The 19,068-nt window shown below is 34.6% G+C and overlaps 2 protein-coding genes across 2 annotated transcripts; both read right to left on the reverse strand.

The window, feature by feature from the left end:
• Positions 1 to 5,154: 5,154 nt before the first annotated feature.
• On the reverse strand, positions 5,155 to 10,589 carry LOC147380603 (uncharacterized). Its single transcript, XM_086431487.1, has 2 exons — positions 10,442 to 10,589; positions 5,155 to 6,383 (listed from the first exon to the last, which is right to left on the reverse strand). Exon 2 carries the CDS (start codon positions 6,355 to 6,357, stop codon positions 5,386 to 5,388), a length of 972 nt encoding a protein of 323 aa, XP_086287613.1. The 5' UTR covers positions 6,358 to 6,383; positions 10,442 to 10,589; the 3' UTR covers positions 5,155 to 5,385.
• A 1,590-nt stretch (positions 10,590 to 12,179) lies between these two features.
• Positions 12,180 to 18,524, reverse strand: LOC147380604 (peroxisome biogenesis protein 19-2-like). The gene is made up of 5 exons (XM_086431485.1): positions 18,391 to 18,524; positions 18,255 to 18,303; positions 17,870 to 18,158; positions 14,050 to 14,366; positions 12,180 to 12,361 (listed from the first exon to the last, which is right to left on the reverse strand). Exons 1-5 carry the CDS (start codon positions 18,428 to 18,430, stop codon positions 12,316 to 12,318), a joined length of 741 nt encoding a protein of 246 aa, XP_086287611.1. The 5' UTR covers positions 18,431 to 18,524; the 3' UTR covers positions 12,180 to 12,315.
• Positions 18,525 to 19,068: the final 544 nt, after the last annotated feature.

The raw sequence follows: 19,068 nt of genomic DNA on the forward strand, positions 1-19,068 counted from the left end.
CACCGAGTCAATTTTAGCAAGGTGGAATTGGAACTGAGTCCGAATGGAGCTGAACTCAGGAGAGAATTTTGACTCTCTCTCTCTCTCTATAAGGCCCCACAGGCCACAACAAGCAAAGTCATTAACTATTATTTCTTTTATTAAACAATATTAAGACATAACTTTTAAAATTAAAAGGATTCTTCTTCAACAACATCCCTAGTAAAATATCAAAAACTAAGGTTGTTGGTTTATGATTTAAATAAATAAAATTTATATAATTCTTTTTATTAAAACGTGGAGTTGAGCTTTAAACTCTTTCCAAAGGGGATGCTTTATTTGAATCAATGAAATTTATTGTATTTAATTTGAAACCTAAGTTCATGGATAAAAGTTTATGAATTTATCCTCATTCATAGACCGAGGGTTATTCATAAAATTGAGGCGTGTGAATTCGATCAAAAGAGATGAAGTTGAGGTTGGAAGACATTTTCAGATATATATATCAAATAAATACATGTACAATAATGCACTTAATCTTGAAACGTAAAGAAATTGTGGGACATATATCAATTAATAGTAATTCATAGTCCCAAATTTTTCTCCATCACTATATCAATCTCTTAACCTTATTATTTTTGGGCAGATTTTTCATATATCTCATTTTTCTTTAATAATAATTTCATACTTTTGTGAGAACTTATTCTTTCTATTATAATTTTGAGAATTTTAAAGAGGCAGAATATAAGTTCCTACCAATCAATGCAAACATATAAAGAAAAAGGATGAGTTTATGCTAAGGTTGAATCCTGGAGATAGTATTGTCATGTTCCCTTGGATAAATAAGAGGCTTTGACTATCTTAAAGAACCATTAACACGTCTCTTATGCAAAATGATTTGATCATTGTTCTTTGTAATTTATTTTCTTATAAACAAAACAAGTTCTAAGTTTGATTTACAATAAAAGTCACCCTTAGGAAAATTAACTTTAAGTTTTGAATAACAAATTGAAATAACAAAAATACCCTTTAAAATATTAAATAGGAAAATAATCATGCTGCAATGTATTTTTCCCATAAAAATCCAATGTTGATGACCTAATATTCATCAAGCATTATTGAATCAATTTGTTTTTCGACTCACAAAAAAGGGATTATTATGAGGAAAGCAATGCCTATGTGTTGATACATCTTGTGGAAGGGAAAGACTATGTGCTTCATTATTAGAAAAAATCTCATATAAAAGTAGTCACATAATCTTGGTAGGATTCTATTAAAATACTAAGATGGATTTTGTGGAGAATTCAATTGTTGAAAGAGACCATGGAGAAAGTAAAAGGAGCAACGAATACATTGCGACAGCTTAGGAAACCTTGGTTGTATAGGTGGTAGGATGATGGCACATGGCAATATATAAGCTCCATTGTTGCATCGGTTACGATATTCCAGACTGCCTACGATCTTGTCCAAAATGCCTAAGATGGTAAGTTGTCCAATATCTTGTCAACCAACGAAGGCTAGGTGTATGATATCAAGGAAACAGTACACGTGTGGGATGATTTGGTTTCTTGGTCTAATTAGCACATAATATTTTTACGAAACGCTACCTCGGATCCTCCCTTACATTGTGTGATATATTTTTAAGTCTCAAATATTTTTGTGTGGATCCATTTTCTTGATATCACCATGAGATCCCATCTCCCTATACTTTCTGGCTCGATTCTCACTTACAATACCATCTACATTTTTCTATCTCCCATTATATATATACTAAAAGGCCACGTGTAAATGCACATGTATTAAAAGGGCTTATATGTAATTAAATTACTGATTGAAGGTTTTTGAGTATTATAAAATAAAAGGGATTTTTTTTTTTGTAATTTTGAAAACTACCAACTAAATTCTTAGGGTTGCACGATAAAAACTTTTAGGTTTTTTTTATCAAAATGACCTTGAATATATTATATTCAAATGCAAAAGTGGAGGCATTAGTGGATTTCAAAAATTGGTGTCCAACAATTTCTTATTTTCTCTCATTATAATAATAAAGATATGAAAAGTATTTTCTATATATTACATTTTATTCGTGATAATATGACTCGTCAAGTGGCATACTCAATCAATTTCTTGACCTGACAAATTCATGAATTGCAGATCTACACGGCTCGGGATACATGATTCCCCGTGAACTTATTCATGTTAGGAAGTCGATTGAGTATGCCACCTAACGAATCATATTATCGATATTCTTTTTTAAATCAAGAGGTGTTTAATTGAAATAATTTTATTAAGTAATTAACTAGTTGCCGTCATATATTTTAGTTTAGTAGGCCTCATATTAAAATTTCCAACTTCTGTTTATCCGTTTACGAAAGATTCGAATATCCTCTAAACGGATAATTTATAGATAAAGGGCCGCCGCCTATTTCTTACAACTTACTTGACACGTGGCAGATGATTTGGCAAAAGTTACGGAGGAGCTTTGCCAAATAAAGGCTTTGTTGTCGTATGTGTCCATGTGGCATAATTTCTTTTAGGCTCTTGGCCGACTTCCCATAGCTTGTCCGCATCGTAAGAGTTCCCGACACGTGGGGGCCAAGCAGGAAGTTTCACCTCGGTTTCATTTAATGTCTTATATATATTATTACACTTAAATGAATGTTTTGAAATTACAATTATACCCATATATATATATTATTACACTTAAATGAATGTTTTGAAATTACAATTATACCCTTTCTTTAAGTATATGTAATTCCCTCCACGCCCACAACTTTTGATTACGACTAGTCGTACCTAGTTCGTCACAGGTTAGAAACAACTATGTTTTTTTCATGACACGTGTAAATAAAAAAAATATTATAATAGTGGTTAGTCGATTTCTTGGGAAGGTTCATGTATCCTTCCTTATATTTAGAAGAATAATATGTTTCTTAAAGAAGGTTGATGACGTTTATATTTTAAAAATATTTAAAATAGTCGGAATACATATGATGATCCGTGAAGAATGACTCATAAAAAAACACATTTTAATAAGTATTGCTGACGTTTATTTTTTTAAATATTTGAAAGAGTCGATCTCACGGGGATACGTAAAAAATGACTAATGAAAAAAATATATGATCTCAACTATTTAAACACATAATTCAATGGTTGAAATTTATCCTTAAGATAAGAATCTCTAAGATTGTGTTATGGGAGTACTTATAAATCTTGATACTTGGATTTTTTGTTTTGTGAAGACTTGTCGAAACCTGACCTTATTAAAATAACTATCTTAATATTATATAGTAAACGGTGGCATGTACAAACACACATGTATTATAAAAATTATTATTTATGTATAATATAATTTTTTTCAATTACTTTAAATAGATAATCTAATTTTATCATATTTATTATTATAATGAGAAAAGATTTTTATAAGTGATCATAATAAAATTTGAGTGGCCACGAAGGATTCCACTTTTATAATTTAATTTACTATAATCAAGGTCTTTTTGATAAATTTAATTATAAAAAAACAAGAAAATTGTAACCCTAACGTTACTTAGTTTTCAAAATTATAAATGTAACATTTTTATTTTTTAATCTTTTATTTTATTTTTTTATAATGCACTGGGTAAGTGAGGGTGCACCTTTGTGGGTGGTTCCTAAGAAATTAATGTTCATGCTAGGTATCGAACTCATGACCTATGGGAATTAATCACTTATCAATCTAAAATTATCATTGAGCCAACCCCTCAGGGTTTTTTTACTATATATACTTCAAAACCCCTATAATCAATATTTTAAATGACAAATAAACCGTTTTGATACATGTGTGTTGGCATATGCCACCTTCTAGTTTAATATGGTATAAGAATTTTTTGTAATTTAAAATATTAAATAAGTTGATTTCATAGATAATATTTTCCAAAACCAATTAAGATGGTTATGGAGTTGTGGGATTGTTCAAATACTTTTTTTTTAGGAAGATTAATAACAGTTTGGATAATATAAAAGTGGGACAAATTTTGGTGTGAACAATCACCTATTAGGCTTGGCTTTCTCTCATTATAATGGTAAAGATGTGTATATTAATGCATATTTATAAAAATAAAAAGATTTCTTATGTATGTAAAAATAAAAATTAAATAATTTTTATATTAATATACTAACATTACTAAATAGTTTATTTATATATACCATTGGTATATATGTATGCCATTATATTCTCACTTGAATTGAATTAAAATCCAACAGTTATATTTTATGAAAAATGATTTTATGACGACTCCCTCTGACATACACATCCCCCCATCACAGAGCCCTAGATCATTTGGCTCGGGATATGCAGAACCATAAATCTTTTTCTTGTGTATTCCGAGGTAAATGATTTACGGTTTTATGATGGGGGCGTTAGATTATCACGAATCATACTTTATCATTCGTAATTTTAAATATACAATCATCGGTGGACGTTACTTACAAATTATATAGCAAATATGCACAAACCCATCTAAGTGAACTTCAATCACCTTCCTAACTTTCCCACGACCACTAATAATTGAAGAATTACTAGCATTATTTGCAAATAAGTGGAGTTCACTACTTTTAATTTTGGGTTCCTTTTGTATGAAATTGCTTACAAAAGTCCCTCCCTCCCTCCCTCCCTCCCTCCCTCTGACATACTCCCCCATACTCTCTGTACAGTTGTGTATCCCGAGAAAAAAGATCTTTGGTTCTAGCACATGCCACATCGAGAGAGTATGGGGGAATATGTTAGAAAATCATTATTCTTTTTATAATCCCAATCGAGACCACAAAATCTAGAGGGCTGGGGTGCCATTTGGACCAACTTGGCAGTCTACATGCTGAAATGAGGAGCTCGGTACAATCACTACATGGTCAGACAATTCTTGTAGTTCATGAACGAGATGTGATGAAACCACCGCAATCTTCTTCCACAAGTTTTATTCCTTTTTCTTTGTTCATGACCGAGAAGAAATGGATACATGTTTGAAAACCATGATATCAATTCATGTCGATCGGTTCGAACCAGTTGGGGAGGGTTTCTCTCAGCTAAGTGAGAATCTGATCGGCCAGCTCATACTGAAGAAAAAAAAATCTCAAACTGCCGCTCTGTACTTGCCTACTTAGATCAGATCACAAAAATAATAATAAATAAAAAAAGATGAAAAAGACCATACGCATTAAATGAATATATCTCAGAAGCATAAGTTCTGTATAAATCACAATAAATACAATTAGAAAAGAGAGAATTACACATTACTATTTCTTATTTACATTTTATCATAAAACATACATGTTCTTTGATGGCCATGTAGTATACCTTTTGCAAACATGTCTCTCGACCTGTCCTCCAGCAACAAAAAAAAATTGTAAGTCGATGGTAGTTTAGATTCAAGTTTGACGGTGAGCTCGCGCAGTGAATCCAGCAAACCAAGCTACCCTCATAAGCTGCACCCCAAGTATCAACACCCACCATGACACCAATCCTCTAATGGTCTCCACAATCCAAATGGGTGCACCAATATCAGCACTCAACCTCAAACCCCTCATAAGCTGCAACACCCGATAAGCTTCATAAATGACCGGTGTTACTAGCCACACTGATGACTGCCAATGCCACACCAGCATCTCAGTCAACATCTGTATGGATAAAAGTAAAAGGTAGGGGCCCAGAAGCACTGCAAATGAGATGAAAGATAGTTGTGGTTGAAGAAAGCCTTTGTGAGAAGCGAAGAGCAACGTCAAGGGAATGACGAAGCCCATTACATTAGCAATTATATTCCAGATCCGGTAACTGAGAGGAGCCCGGCTTTTACAGGCTTGGATTGGGTTCTTTGGTCGAGCACAAGTATCGGCCATAAGGAGAAATAAAGTTGCACCAATGTTAAAAATACAATCGAGTCCTACCAAGGAAAGCAAGCCGGCTATGTTGGCACCAAGAAATACGGAGGACAAAGGTAACCATAATGTGGGTACCATTCCTGTAACAAGTAGCACGGAAGGACCCAAAAGCCACATAGGCCATTTAAGAGGCTGGGATGATTGCTTTTCTCCAACAGCATCCTCGGTACTAACTTGAGATTCAACCGTTTCTTCTGCATTCATGGATTCAAAAATGTTGCCACTATCCTTTAAGAAGCTTCCTTCACTTTCCTCGGTGGGAACGTATGTGAAGGGCGAAGGTTCCCAAGGGGTTAGTTTGGTGCAGCGAATAGGGGAGTGTTTGAGGTGAAGATGGGGAAAAGTGATTCCATGTAGGAGCCTTGGTGCTTTCCACGGTACAAGGCTTCTTAACTGGACCTGGGGAATAGCTGTAGTAACTACAGTTGGTGGCCATGATAGGGATGACATTGCCTGGTTCATTTGTTGACTAGTTGTTTTATCGTTATCTGAAATTAAAATCGAAACCTTGAGAAGTTTATTAGGGAAATTTTTATATGGCAGAAAAGAGTAAAAAAGGGAACCAATGCTCCAAATTGACAATAACAAGATATGATAGCCAAAATGCTACTTGATCCTTTTTCAAACAATCAAGTTCCCTTTGAGAAACTAAACAATGAATACAGATCCATTTACCATTATGGATCATCCTTTTGCATAGGTCAAACAATTGTGATGAACTCTAAAAATGAATCTTTTGCCACTACAAGCATGGATCTGGCCCCATTCCAACATTTAATTGGTCCCATCACCCATTTTATGTCCACCAAAAACCAACTGGCTTGGAAACTATTATCTCAGGTAGGGATGGCAATGGGTCGGGTTTTGTATTGTCTTCTTGTCGTTTTGAGGTAAGGGTATTCTGAAAATTTAACCCGAAACTGGCCCATTTAATAACCATGTCAAAACCTTAAAGCCAAACCTAGCCCCTTTATTTTATAGGAAACACGACACGGCCTGTGTAATCCATTTAATAAACATGTTGGGATGTGTCATATTTGGGTTGGCACATATATCTCGTGAAACACAACATGATTGTGACTCAAACACACACACAATTACAGCTGAACATAAACTTAACTACAACCCAAACATGATTATAACCCACATCTACCAACCTACCATTAACATAAGTATTGTAAAACATAAATCAAGTTTCACTGCACACACACACACACACACAAAAAAAAGCTATTAAATGTGTTTGTATACGGGTCAACACAACACGTTAGTGATACGATAACCAAACGTGTCAAAACAGGTTAGACAGGTTGACATCCCCAACCCAGACACGATTTGTTTAACAAACGTGTTAGATGGGTCAACACGATTAGGCTCAACCTAAACCCATCACGTGTTGTGTTCGAGTGTGTTTGCGGGTCGTGTTAAAATTACCACCCCTAATCTCATGCCCCTTGGTGTTCCTAAAACCTTCAACCTTAAAATGTAGGAAATCCAGTTTGTTTTAATTGCTAAATTGGCCTAAAATATATGAGAGGGGTCCAATCCTAGCTAGCCCGAGCCAACCAGCCCTTCCTGTTGGAGATCAGGACCAGCTACTGCAGCAAGGGTGCTATTCAGAATTGATCCTCCTCAATTCAAGAAGGATATTGAAAAAGAGCAAAAGGTGGTTCTCTGATTGCCAACCACCTCAATATCATTTCTACTTCAATTTCTTACAGTAGGCAAGCTGATGGTAGGTCTGGTCCAGCTTCTCCAGCAAGGGTGCTATCAAGAATTGATCCTCTTCAAATCAGGGAAGGATATTGAGAGACAGGAGAAGCCAAAAGATGGATCTGATTTTGTCAACCCCCTCAACACCATTTTGAAATCAATTTCTTACAATAGATGGGGCCAGAGCTCAGAGGCCCCCAAAGGTTTGTAAATTGGGTAACTTAATGGTAGGGGGATTTGGCAGCAGGATGGAAGTAACTGTAATGTTAGCACATATTATGATGTAGCAACCAAACATCTTTTTTCTTTTTTTGATAGGTATAGGGTTAGTGGTTGCAAAAAAAGTTGGGTTCAAGGGGGTTTGAACCTAGGACGTGGGAACAACACTCTACACGTCTTACCACTTAGCTAAGTTGGCACTTCACAACCAAACATCAGACAGTGGAAAGGAAGCAACTAACTAAAAATTTCAAAATAACTCATAGCTTTGACCAATAAGTATGGAGACTTTTTAACTTGGTCAGTCTAACCTGATAATCTGGGACATGAAATGAATTGCTTCATAGGACAATTAATGAGAAATACATAGTTCACAGACATGAAGCGAGGGGTTTCACTAGCCAAAGCCTTGAGTAGGCATTAGACAAATACTTAAAAGGTGGCATTTGGAAGCCCTAAAGAGAGCCAAACATTTTTTCATTGTATGGGTTAGAAGTTTCGCAATGGGCTGATTTTGTGTGATGATGATCTCTATGATGAGAAGATCATCCTCACCAAAAATCAGCCCATGCCGAAACTTCTAACCCCATCAAAAGTGGTTTAGAAAAATCGGACGGTCCACGATTCTTCAACTTGTAAACTGGATTAGAAGTTTCAGAATGAGCTGATTTTTGGTGAGGATGATCTCTTCACCATAGAGATCCTCACAAAAATCAGCCCATTCCTAAACTACTGACCCCTATTTTGAAAATTGTTTGGCACAATGTTTGGCTCTCTTTAGGGCCTCCAAACGCTTCCCATACTTAGGGTGGCAAAATGTACAAATAAATAACAAATTTCAAAATAAAAGAGAATATCAGGAAAATTATAAGAACAAGAAAGAATAACATGACAATAAATATTTTCACATTACAAAGCTTAATATCTAAATTCAATTTCCAAACTTCTCAAAATCAAATTAAAACTATAACATGACCATAATTTCATACTTCCAACTTTCCAATTTTTAATCCATCAAGCAAAAAAATCCACACTTGAAGAGTAACAACCCTCTCTAACTTGAAATAAAAAGAGAGAAAAAAGAACGAAAAAAAAAAAACACTCTCAAACTAGAAGAAGTGTAGTAGGTTTGGCATTAAGAGGGAAGAAACACAAAAATAAGGAAAAGAGAAGAAAAATCAAACATTATTGGAATTGCATAGTGTCGGGGGGGCTTTAGAGATTAGGGACAAAAGAAGGATCTTTATGTAAATTGAATGTTTTAAAAGGAACAATTTATAATTATAAGGCTGATTATGTAATGATGCTAGAAAAACATAGAGAAAAAAAGAAATACAACGCATCTTCATAAGGCATACGACTTAATCTAAGGGAGCCAAAAAGGCATGTGCCTCCACTAAGGAGTTCAGATTTTTTTTTTTCAATACAACTTTGAATAAGGCATCCTTAAAGTTTCAGGGAATTTTTTGAGAGCCCTGCCCGAGGCAAACCTAAAGATATATATACACGTTCAACGCCTTTGAAAACACTGATTTAGATCAGAGGGCAGAGATAGACGCAAGGTGTCTGAAATATTGACTCCAATAAGACTCATTCCACGACATATCATTAGCAGTTAGCATACTAAATGACATAACAATACCTAAATCAGCGTGTGCATAAGTAGATCGTATAATATATCTGCTATCAACCTAAGTAGAAATAAATTCAACCTACATATATTCCACATAGAACATCAATAAATAAATAAATAAATCCTAAAAGAAAACAGTTCTAAACTCTTTGAAAATCTTACACAAATAGAATACAAACCCCAATATTGTCCTCCATACCATTTGTTCATATTTTCACAACTTTGGCCTGTATATAACCGACATGTTACTGTCATGATTTTAAATCTCATCCAAGACCGAGACAACTTGTCCGATATGTTTTGGTATCGTCCACCAACGAGATGGATAGACAAGTCAAACGTATCGGACGAGATTTAAAACCATAGTTCATTTTTCTCATTGTTGAACGAGGCAACTCAAACGATATCGGAAAACACATCTGAGACGAGACATCAAAACAAGTTTTAAAACCATGGTTACTGTTTCAACCAAAACAATCTTGTTCTTAGCAACTATAGAACGAACTCAAGCTCACAAATACAAACTAAAAAACTGCTAACTCCTTAACAGAACAACACTGATGCCCTCTCTAACAAACCTTTAAAGGGCTCAACAAGAAGCAAAATTATCATCTGTAAATAGCACAATTATGGTAAAACCTTGTCTCTTTGATGAACAAAAACACAGAGAACCAAATGGGAGTGATTCCAAAGAATCAAATTTCCAACTTTTTTCCCCAATCAATCATTAGTTTCTCGTTCTTTATGATGTCTAATGAAAATGACGAAAATACTACCGATGATATTAGACTAAATCTCGGTAGAAGATTAGATTCTCCTCTCACTATGAAATATTAATTAATCAATCAAAAGTTTAAGGGAAAAAGTGATGAATCAGTAATAGAAAACAAGATATTAGGGCACAAAAAACAGAAGATTTGCATTATTCAGTAATTTAAAAACTGATAGAGAGGTAAATTAGAGGATGAAATCAACAATTACCTCTTCCAAAAAACCATTGCAAAATCGAATGTTGGATTGGATGCAAGTGCGACAGAAAAGTAAACGATCGATCTTTTTTATTTTATTTTTATTTGAGATACCCCAACGTTTTTGGTCTTCTAAAAGAGACTAATAAAAATGACCTAAATGCCCCCATCTTCAACTTCTAACCCAAGTTCCCAAACCCCTAGTTTTTTTTTCTCTAAAAAATTCGTCTTATTTCACGTCAACTTCTAGTCAAAAATCCTTAATTTTCTATTTTTTTTTTAAAAAAATTACATTTTTCAATAGGTTAAATTGAGAGCTCCTATTGGCACCCCAACTTTACTTATTACAATCCACTTTCTTAAATGATTAATCAAATATTAATTAAAGATTAAAACACATCATTCAAACATTACAAAGCATTATAACACAACATTACGGTTCTTTCATTGATCGATTGAAAGAGAAGTTCTTTCCCACCGACTTCCCGTTAGCTTGAACCCGTATCTTGAGCTTTCTTCTTTTGCTTTTGGGGCCGGCTTCCCCGTTATATTCTATGAGTCAGGTATGATATTTTAAATCATGTTTCTTAATCATTGACTTATTTTTTATTTTAAGTGGGGTGTAATAAGTAAGACTTCCGTTGCCAATAACAGCTCTCTTAAAATATTTTATCATGTATTTTTAGGTTTAAAGATCGAAGGAGATCACAATCTTACAAGGGAAGATGATTGCTTGGGGAGGAAAATCAATGGCTTTTTTAAAATACAGGGTTTTCTTAATTTTGTCCAAAATATAGAGGATATGTTTAAATCACCAATTTATATTACAACTAGAAAGGAATGGAGCAGTGATGGATATCTTTTCTTCAAGATGTAGAAGATGTAGAGAGAAAGACGTGGTTTCAAAACTCGTTCGAACCAAGTGAGTCATCTCACCGTCGTTAATGAACAGGGTGTTCAATGTAAATCATCTTGCACGTTGTCTCATCAGTTGGATAAAGAGATAACTACTAAATCGTTAAAAAAGATAGCCGAAGTTTAATATAAAACAAATCATTTTTTTTTCTTTTCTTAATATTATTACCTTTGAGCTCCAATGAGACTAGCAATTTCAACGACTTGAGGTTTTCATTTATGAAAACTTGTTCTAAACAATGATCTTAACGCCTCCAAACACTCTTACCTTTGCGATGTATTGTCCAATGGAAGATTCACAATAACCCCATTAACATAGAATTCAAGCTGATAATGGAGATTAAAGATCTTGATGGTTCATTGCACATATCTCAAGGTATGAGAGGAAAATTGCATTTCCACCAGACAGGACTGGTTGTTGGTACGTTGGTCAACCAAGGGGTGTGGCCACACATTTATCGATCATTGATCCTAAAGAGAGAATCATTCAAAAGCTTCTCTTTGTGGATGGATCCACAGCTACACATAAGAAGATTATAAAACATTGAAAATTTGGTGGACTGCGTTGATATAGAAAAGTGAGCCTCCCTATCACTTTAATGGGTAAGAGTAGAGACACAAGGAGATAGTGATTAATGTGGCTGTAAAATTGGCCGGGCCATGAGAAGGGTTTGTGTGTGCACATGTGTGAAGCTATGGTAATGTGGCTGCATAAAAGTTGTAATCTTCTATCGTGTTAGTGAAGACTAATTTTTCTACCCTCTCTTAATGCAGTTCCAACAGATACACATGCTACCATAAACACAACATTAAACTTGAAGCACTGACTCAATAAATGAAATTGAAATAAAAGATGATAAAGTTATATAATCAAATTACCTTATTTTTTCATATCATGGAAATGAAATTAAAAAGAGTACACAAGAGAAGGAAGCGAAAAGTGCAGTAAAGAAATATAACTGAGGATTTGTCTCACATTATACAACAATTGGACTGAGATTCGAGCATCTCCGGTGATCTGTAGCACACAGAAGAAAAACAAGAGAGATAATGTTAGAGACAAAGTGCAAATCATCAAGTAATGTAACAATGCTACAATATCATTCTCTATAAAATATCAAGAAGAATGATGCACAATGTGATTATTGGTCCTGGTTTTCTGGTGTACTACTGCATGAAATTAAGGTTTTCTTCTTTGAAGACTGAGATGTAGTAGGTATCAATCTGCTTTCTACTGTAATTTTCTTTGTATGTTTCAAGGATGGCCCTCTAGACCTATTTAGGTTTTCATCTCTTCTTTGGGTTGCATGAAATCTTATAATTATAAAGAAAAAAAAGTCATGTTGGACGTTTTCTGTTCTCACATGACCATCTCCCATAAACGAATTTAGTTATTGTTTGTTCTATTTCACTTTTCATCTATACCTCGGGCCAAAGCTTCAGTCAAGGTATACGTATCTTCACTTTTTTTTTCTTACTATCTCCATCCATGGCATTTTCACCATCCCTCTCACACTTCAAGATCTCTTGACTTGCACCAAAGCGCTCTTCAACTGATACGGTCATCAGTCTTCTTTCTACATGTACAAACCACTACAAACAATTTTCTTTGTTTCCTATTGGAGCTATTTTTAGATTTCGTTAATGTTCTCATGTCTGGTTTGTGTTTCCTAGTCTTCACTTGTCCATTTCAACATCGTTGTCTCTCTCACACTCATTCTATCTATGGACATGTTTCTTGATTGGCCAACATTCAGCTCCCTAAAGCAAAGTTAATTATATCGCAACATCCTCAACAATAACTCCATCACTATGGGTAATTGAACTGAAATAACATAAACGAACACTTTGGGATATTTCCAGCCCATCAAGCTTAACTAGCGCCTCATTCCTAGAACTGCCCTAACAAAAGTTACATTGCATAAATTCTGGGGTCCAAAATATCCCATTGAAAAATGACATTAATTATTAAAAGTGAAAGATGGTTGTTTCATAAAGATGAGATTCAAGGGCTACTTGAGTTTGAAACCTATGTATCTCGGGCTCTCGGTGTTCTTTAGATTTCCTTTCTCTTCAATCCAGATTTTCCTCTTAATCCAAGGACTAGGAGTGATCATAATGTGAGTGGAACAAGGAGATCAAAGAAAAAGAAGGCAGTCATTGCATCAAAATCAAAATCAGTTCAAAGTATCAATTGTGAAAAATAAAAATAAAAAACTGCTTGATGGCCTGAAATTTCCAATTTTTCTGGACCTCATAATCAGGCCAAAAACTTTTTTATGGAAAATTCTGGTTCTGGTTTTGGCCAAGACTGGAACGAAATATCAACTCTGGAACATTCATTGTTTCATGATTGTTTGGATTGTCTCGGAGTGTTTCAGTTGAGATTGTTATGGTTTTTCGGCAAACATAAACATTGCATTAAAACTAAGATTTTAAACCTTGGTATCTATATGATGCCGAATAAAGTTTGAAAAGTTTTCTATGATTTTACATTCATATAGGTAGAGCATACAAGCTGGAGAATGTTGGCATGAAGGATGATGCCAACATCAAAGTTGCAAGGTTTTGAAAAACCTTCTAACAACGATTATTTAAAAGGCTGATGAATCTAGTTCATATCTTAATAATATGTCCAAGTCGTAACACGATATATGCATGCTTAACAAATTTAGATGGTCATACAAAACATTATAGAACACTTACAATTGGCCAAGGTTGGTTAGATCAAGATCAGGAGCAAGCTCTTGCACGATATCACTTGGGGGTTGGCCACATTCTTGCATTTTCTGCATGAGTTCAACAATTTTGGTGAAGTTACCAGGATCATTTTCATAAACTCCATTTAAATCTTTTATGAGCTCGTATTGGTGCTTGTAGCGATCATAATCGTCTTTGTTCAATCCAGATTTGTGCTCTTCCAGCCACTTGGGATATCTTTCTCCAATTTCTTTCATGGGTTCTTGAAGAATATCCCTGGACAAAAGTTGTTGCATCATGGTCTCCACGATAGACTCCATGTCCTACACAAAAGAAATAAAAAAATGCATTAATAATAGCCTTCAAAAGGTTGTGATAAGGAATATTTTATAATACAAAAGGACCTCGCATGAGAGAGACAGAGAGAGAGAGAGAGAGAGCAAGCTTCTAAAAGGAAAAAAAAAAAAGTGTTATCATAGCCAAAAAGGATGTTGTTAGAGATCTATTTGAATAGTGGCTACAATAGTACCTTGTGCAGTTCCTTGGCTTCTCAATGAAGAAAAACAGAGGCAATTGTAATAGCTTCAACTACATAAATCAATTGTAATTGGTAACACATTTTTCTCATATCCTTCCCCTCAAATAGTCAAAACCCTCTCATACATGTCCTTGGGACTATTTTCTTTCCCATACCTACCAAATTCGCTTTTTAAAGATTATTCCTTGTTTCTAAATAGTTCTCTATCATTGCCTTAAGTAAAAAAGATTCCCTTGACGATTGATCTACCTGGCATAAAACAAATTGGTTATATGATAAATTCATTTTGTCTTAACGTTTACTCGATCACCCTTTCCCACAGTTTCATGGTGTGATTCATCAGTTTAATACCCCAATAGTCGGTACAGCTCTGCTCCTACATTCTTATTTAAAGGTACGACAATGCTTTTTCTTCAGTCATCCAAAATCTTATTAGTCTCTAAAATATTATTCCATATCTTAGTTAGCAAGGACAATTCAAAACTTCTCATTCATTTTCATACTAACATTAGAATAATATCATCTGATCTTAAGGGCCTACTTGCTTTCATCTTTACTAGAGTTGTTTCCACTTTTGTACCATAATTCTATGGATGTATATGTGCACTCGGATCTTCCATGTATATCCTGCTAGCCCCAAGTCTCCTTGTTGGTCCTTTTTAGTAATTTCTGGAAGAAGAAAAAATCGACCTTTCCTTATTCTCTTCCTTATTCTCTTCATCTCTTACCAAGACTCTCATATTTGCTTTTAAAGAACCTAAGCAAATAAGCCCACATAGGAAAATAACACAAAGCTAAATCAAAGTAATTATCAATCTAACTTCCTCCGTATAGCACAAGGTTCCATCTAAATACAAAATCCTCGGAAAACAAACCTGTAAACTCGTTATAGAGTTCAAACCGTAAGAATAAAAGTGTGTTGACACTAATGATATCTTGCATTGATTATCCTTCCCGTTGAAGGTTCTTACATTTCTCTCTACCCGTATACCCCAAATACATTGCAGAGTTTAGAAGAAAAGACCTGGGATTGGGAATTCCAATTTTGGACTAAAGAGGTGATATATCATATAGTAGTCCACTAGATACATAAAAAATAACACAAAATTATAAAGGCTAACTTGCAATAGATTAGGTAATTAATAGTTTCACAGCTAGCTTTGCACGTTGAGCAATTGACTATGATGATCTTACAAGATATGAGATGGTCATTAAGATCTTATCTAGGGCGGTGATCCAATAAAGACACTTTAGAGGATATGTCATTACCATAGATAAAAGAAGCAGGAAAGCTAGAACATCTCAAAAGATTTAATTGTAGTGGAATGATCTAATTGAAAAGTAACATCACAACTCCTCTTCCACATGCATTTGACAAGGACTTCAGGGGAAATGGGAATGTTATAAATATATTGTCTGAGACAAGCTGTGGAATTCACCTCCCAATAATTGAAGTTTCTTATAAAACCAAGGTTGCAAGAGTTCTCATCATCTAAACACCAAAAAATTTGAATTACTATATTTAAAAGAAATAGAATATAGATCGAGAAATTAAGTCATCAATTGAAAATATCACACCAACTTTCCCAATACCACCTTTTTACCTACTTCTAAACCAACATCTTGCTAAATTCTGACCCATTCTAAATACCTCTCCATACCCTACACCCAAATAACGAACTCCTATCTCCACTCCACAACCCAAATTCCTACTCCATATTCGACTTAGATTACTCTCTCTTTTTTTTCTTTTTTCTTCAATGGGTATAGGGTTAGTGTTTAGCAAATGAAGTTGGGTTCAAAGGAGTTTGAACATAGGACGTGGGAACAACACTCCACATGTCTTACCACTTGGCTAAGTTGAAATTTCAAATTTGTAAAATAAATAGCTTAGATTACTCTCATCCGAAAACAATTAGGTTCAACTCCAAATCTCCAAAGACACTTTCCTAACAAGACTTTGTTCATAAGCATTAAATTCCTAAAACCCAAACTACCAGCTTTCTTTGGTGAACAATTAGAGTTCCAATCTACTAAATACTATTTAGGGGTATCTTCCTTATCATTCCATTAGAAATCTCTAACAATATCTCAATCAACTTGACTACTAACTTCGGGATGGCAAAGATAAACATGAAATTAAAGGAGATGCTAGAGAAAAATTTGGACAATGATTGCTATACCGCCTCTTCTGATAAGAACCTAGTATTCACTACGAGTCTACTACCAACTCTCTCTACTGTTGCATTCAAGATTATCTTCAATCTGCAACAAGCTCCAAACAAAAGGCCAAGGTTACAAGATGGAAAACTACCCACCTCACAATCCAATTCTTTTGCTAAAGAATCAATGTTGGATTCCACTGTCACAACAAATACCTTGCTATCTGAGAGATTACCATGGAAATGAGATCTTAGCAAGAGATCAATTGTTGGATGGCAGACAATGAGTGTGTAATGACCTTAAAATGTTAAGGGAATTAATTACCCATGGTAGATGTCCCCTTCTTCAAGGTTTGGAGTTGAAATCGAACTTTCATTTATGCCTTGTGATTGTTGAAATACCTTCCATCTACTGAAAAACTGAGAGATTCTGATTGGGGTGAGAACACTCTCATAGACAAAGTGAGCCAACTAACAATATATGATTTCTAGTAACACAATGGTTCGTGGTGCCTTCATCAATGCAACTTGAATCAACGTGGGTCATTCAATCAATGGTTCACCTTTTGGATGGAACATAAAATAATATTATACAATAAGATACTAACCATTCCATATAAAGCTAATACTTCACCTATGAAAATAAGATTATAAATCCAATACGTTGAGCAAGTAGAATTATCACCGATAACATATGAATCACCAACTTGGGCAATCCAAGTTATTGAGGGTACAAAGATCATGACAACATTCTTAAGCACTACTATGCAAGGTTTCAAATATCATATCAATTGAATTTTTCGGTTAATGAATACCGTATTGGCCGATACATTCCAATGCATACCAACTTGGGAGTCAATTTTTGAATACAACATGGCTTCAAAACCCGCCCTCACCTGCTAATTACTACAAAACACTAATCTCACTCGCGGATCAAATAAAAAAGGGGATCTCCTCGACCTTCTATTCCTATATCTTTGCTTTCCATTTATCTGATGTACATATATTGCTATAATTATCTAAAAAAGACAATTCACAACTAAACCATAACGTGAATGGTAGAAATTTAGAAACAAATACAAAGTTCCAAGAACCCAACAAACCCTAATTGGAAATTTAAATATACCTGAGACCCAGCAAGCTCTTCAAACTGCTTAACCCAATCCTCCATCATTTCATCCTTCCCCAAACCATCTCCACCTACTTTTGCTTGGGCAGTTGTCGACTCTAAACCCCGAACCGCCTCTCGAGTCTGCTCCCTTAGCTTCTCGAGAGTCTCAGAAACATGATCTTCCTTCAAAGCCTTCTGTTTCCCTTTCTTCTTACTTCGCAAATCAGGCAAACCAACAACCAATCCTTGAACCCCAGAAGGCAAAGAAGGCTTCTCTTCTTTCTTGTCTCCACCATCTTCGCTCCTATTAAAACACAAAAAACGAGAAACCCAGAACTAAAATCAAACAGAAAAGATGTTGTAAAACAAAAGATTAAAGGAGAATCAAAAGTAAGGGTACCTATGTGAGGAAGTAGTGAGATTGAGATTATCGAAATCGTCCAAAGCGCCTGAAAAATTTTAAAGAGAATTTAGAACTCTGTTTACAGAAGAGAGAAAGAGATTCAAAAAGGGTTAGTTTTGGTTATCAAACTTACTGTCGAGAAGTTCGTCTAAATCGTCTGAGTGATCGGCCATGGATGCACCTCTCTCTTTCTCTCTCTTTGGGAGCAAAGGCAATAAAGCATACAGCTTCTTGTTTGTTGGATAGTTAATTGCGTTGGGTGACTCAGAGGTTTTGGCATAATGTTAAAGGCACTCCACGTATTAATAAGGACAGCCCACACTATAACCAAATTATTTTGTCGGGTTAAAGTTTCGGAATAGGCTGAATTTTCATGAGTTGGTTTTTTTGTGAGTATGATCTACTCACCATATAGGTCATCCTCGCCAAAAATCGGCTCATTTCGAAACTTGTAACATATATGAGACACAAAAAAAAATAAAAAAGTTTGTAATGGGATGCCCTGTATAATAATTGGGGGTTCCTTTAACATTACTCAAGGTTTAAAATGTCATCTAAGACAAAAATGAGTTGAGAGAGTCATCTATTTTGCATCTCATCTCGTTCATGGAATGAGACCAAGCTGTCTCGAACGAGATAAATCGTTTATTCAATTTATAATTATTTATTCATATATATATATATGATAAATTAGAAAATATTTAATCATAAAATCATATATTATTTATATAATAAATATTTAAATTAAAAAATATATATATATTTTAATTAAAGTATACAAAATCCCAATTGACTCATACGAGCTTTATTG

This window comes from Akebia trifoliata, unplaced genomic scaffold (assembly GCF_017979445.1).
Source record: "Akebia trifoliata isolate Shusen 1 unplaced genomic scaffold, ASM1797944v1 Contig01285_ERROPOS320191, whole genome shotgun sequence".
NCBI classification, from domain to species: domain Eukaryota; kingdom Viridiplantae; phylum Streptophyta; class Magnoliopsida; order Ranunculales; family Lardizabalaceae; genus Akebia; species Akebia trifoliata.

What these genes read in the sequence shown, in the direction of transcription:
- LOC147380603 (XM_086431487.1), bottom strand. Translation starts at nt 6,357, where the DNA reads ATGAACCAGGCAATGTCATCCCTATCATGGCCACCAACTGTAGTTACT.
- LOC147380604 (XM_086431485.1), bottom strand. Translation starts at nt 18,430, where the DNA reads ATGGCCGATCACTCAGACGATTTAGACGAACTTCTCGACA. An exon ending in CTCACTACTTCCTCACATAG is followed by an intron (nt 18,159 to 18,254) that starts GTACCCTTACTT and finishes GTGTTTTAATAG; the next exon opens with GAGCGAAGATGGTGGAGACA. An exon ending in AAGAGCTTGCTGGGTCTCAG is followed by an intron (nt 14,367 to 17,869) that starts GTATATTTAAAT and finishes TCTTTTGTGTAG; the next exon opens with GACATGGAGTCTATCGTGGA.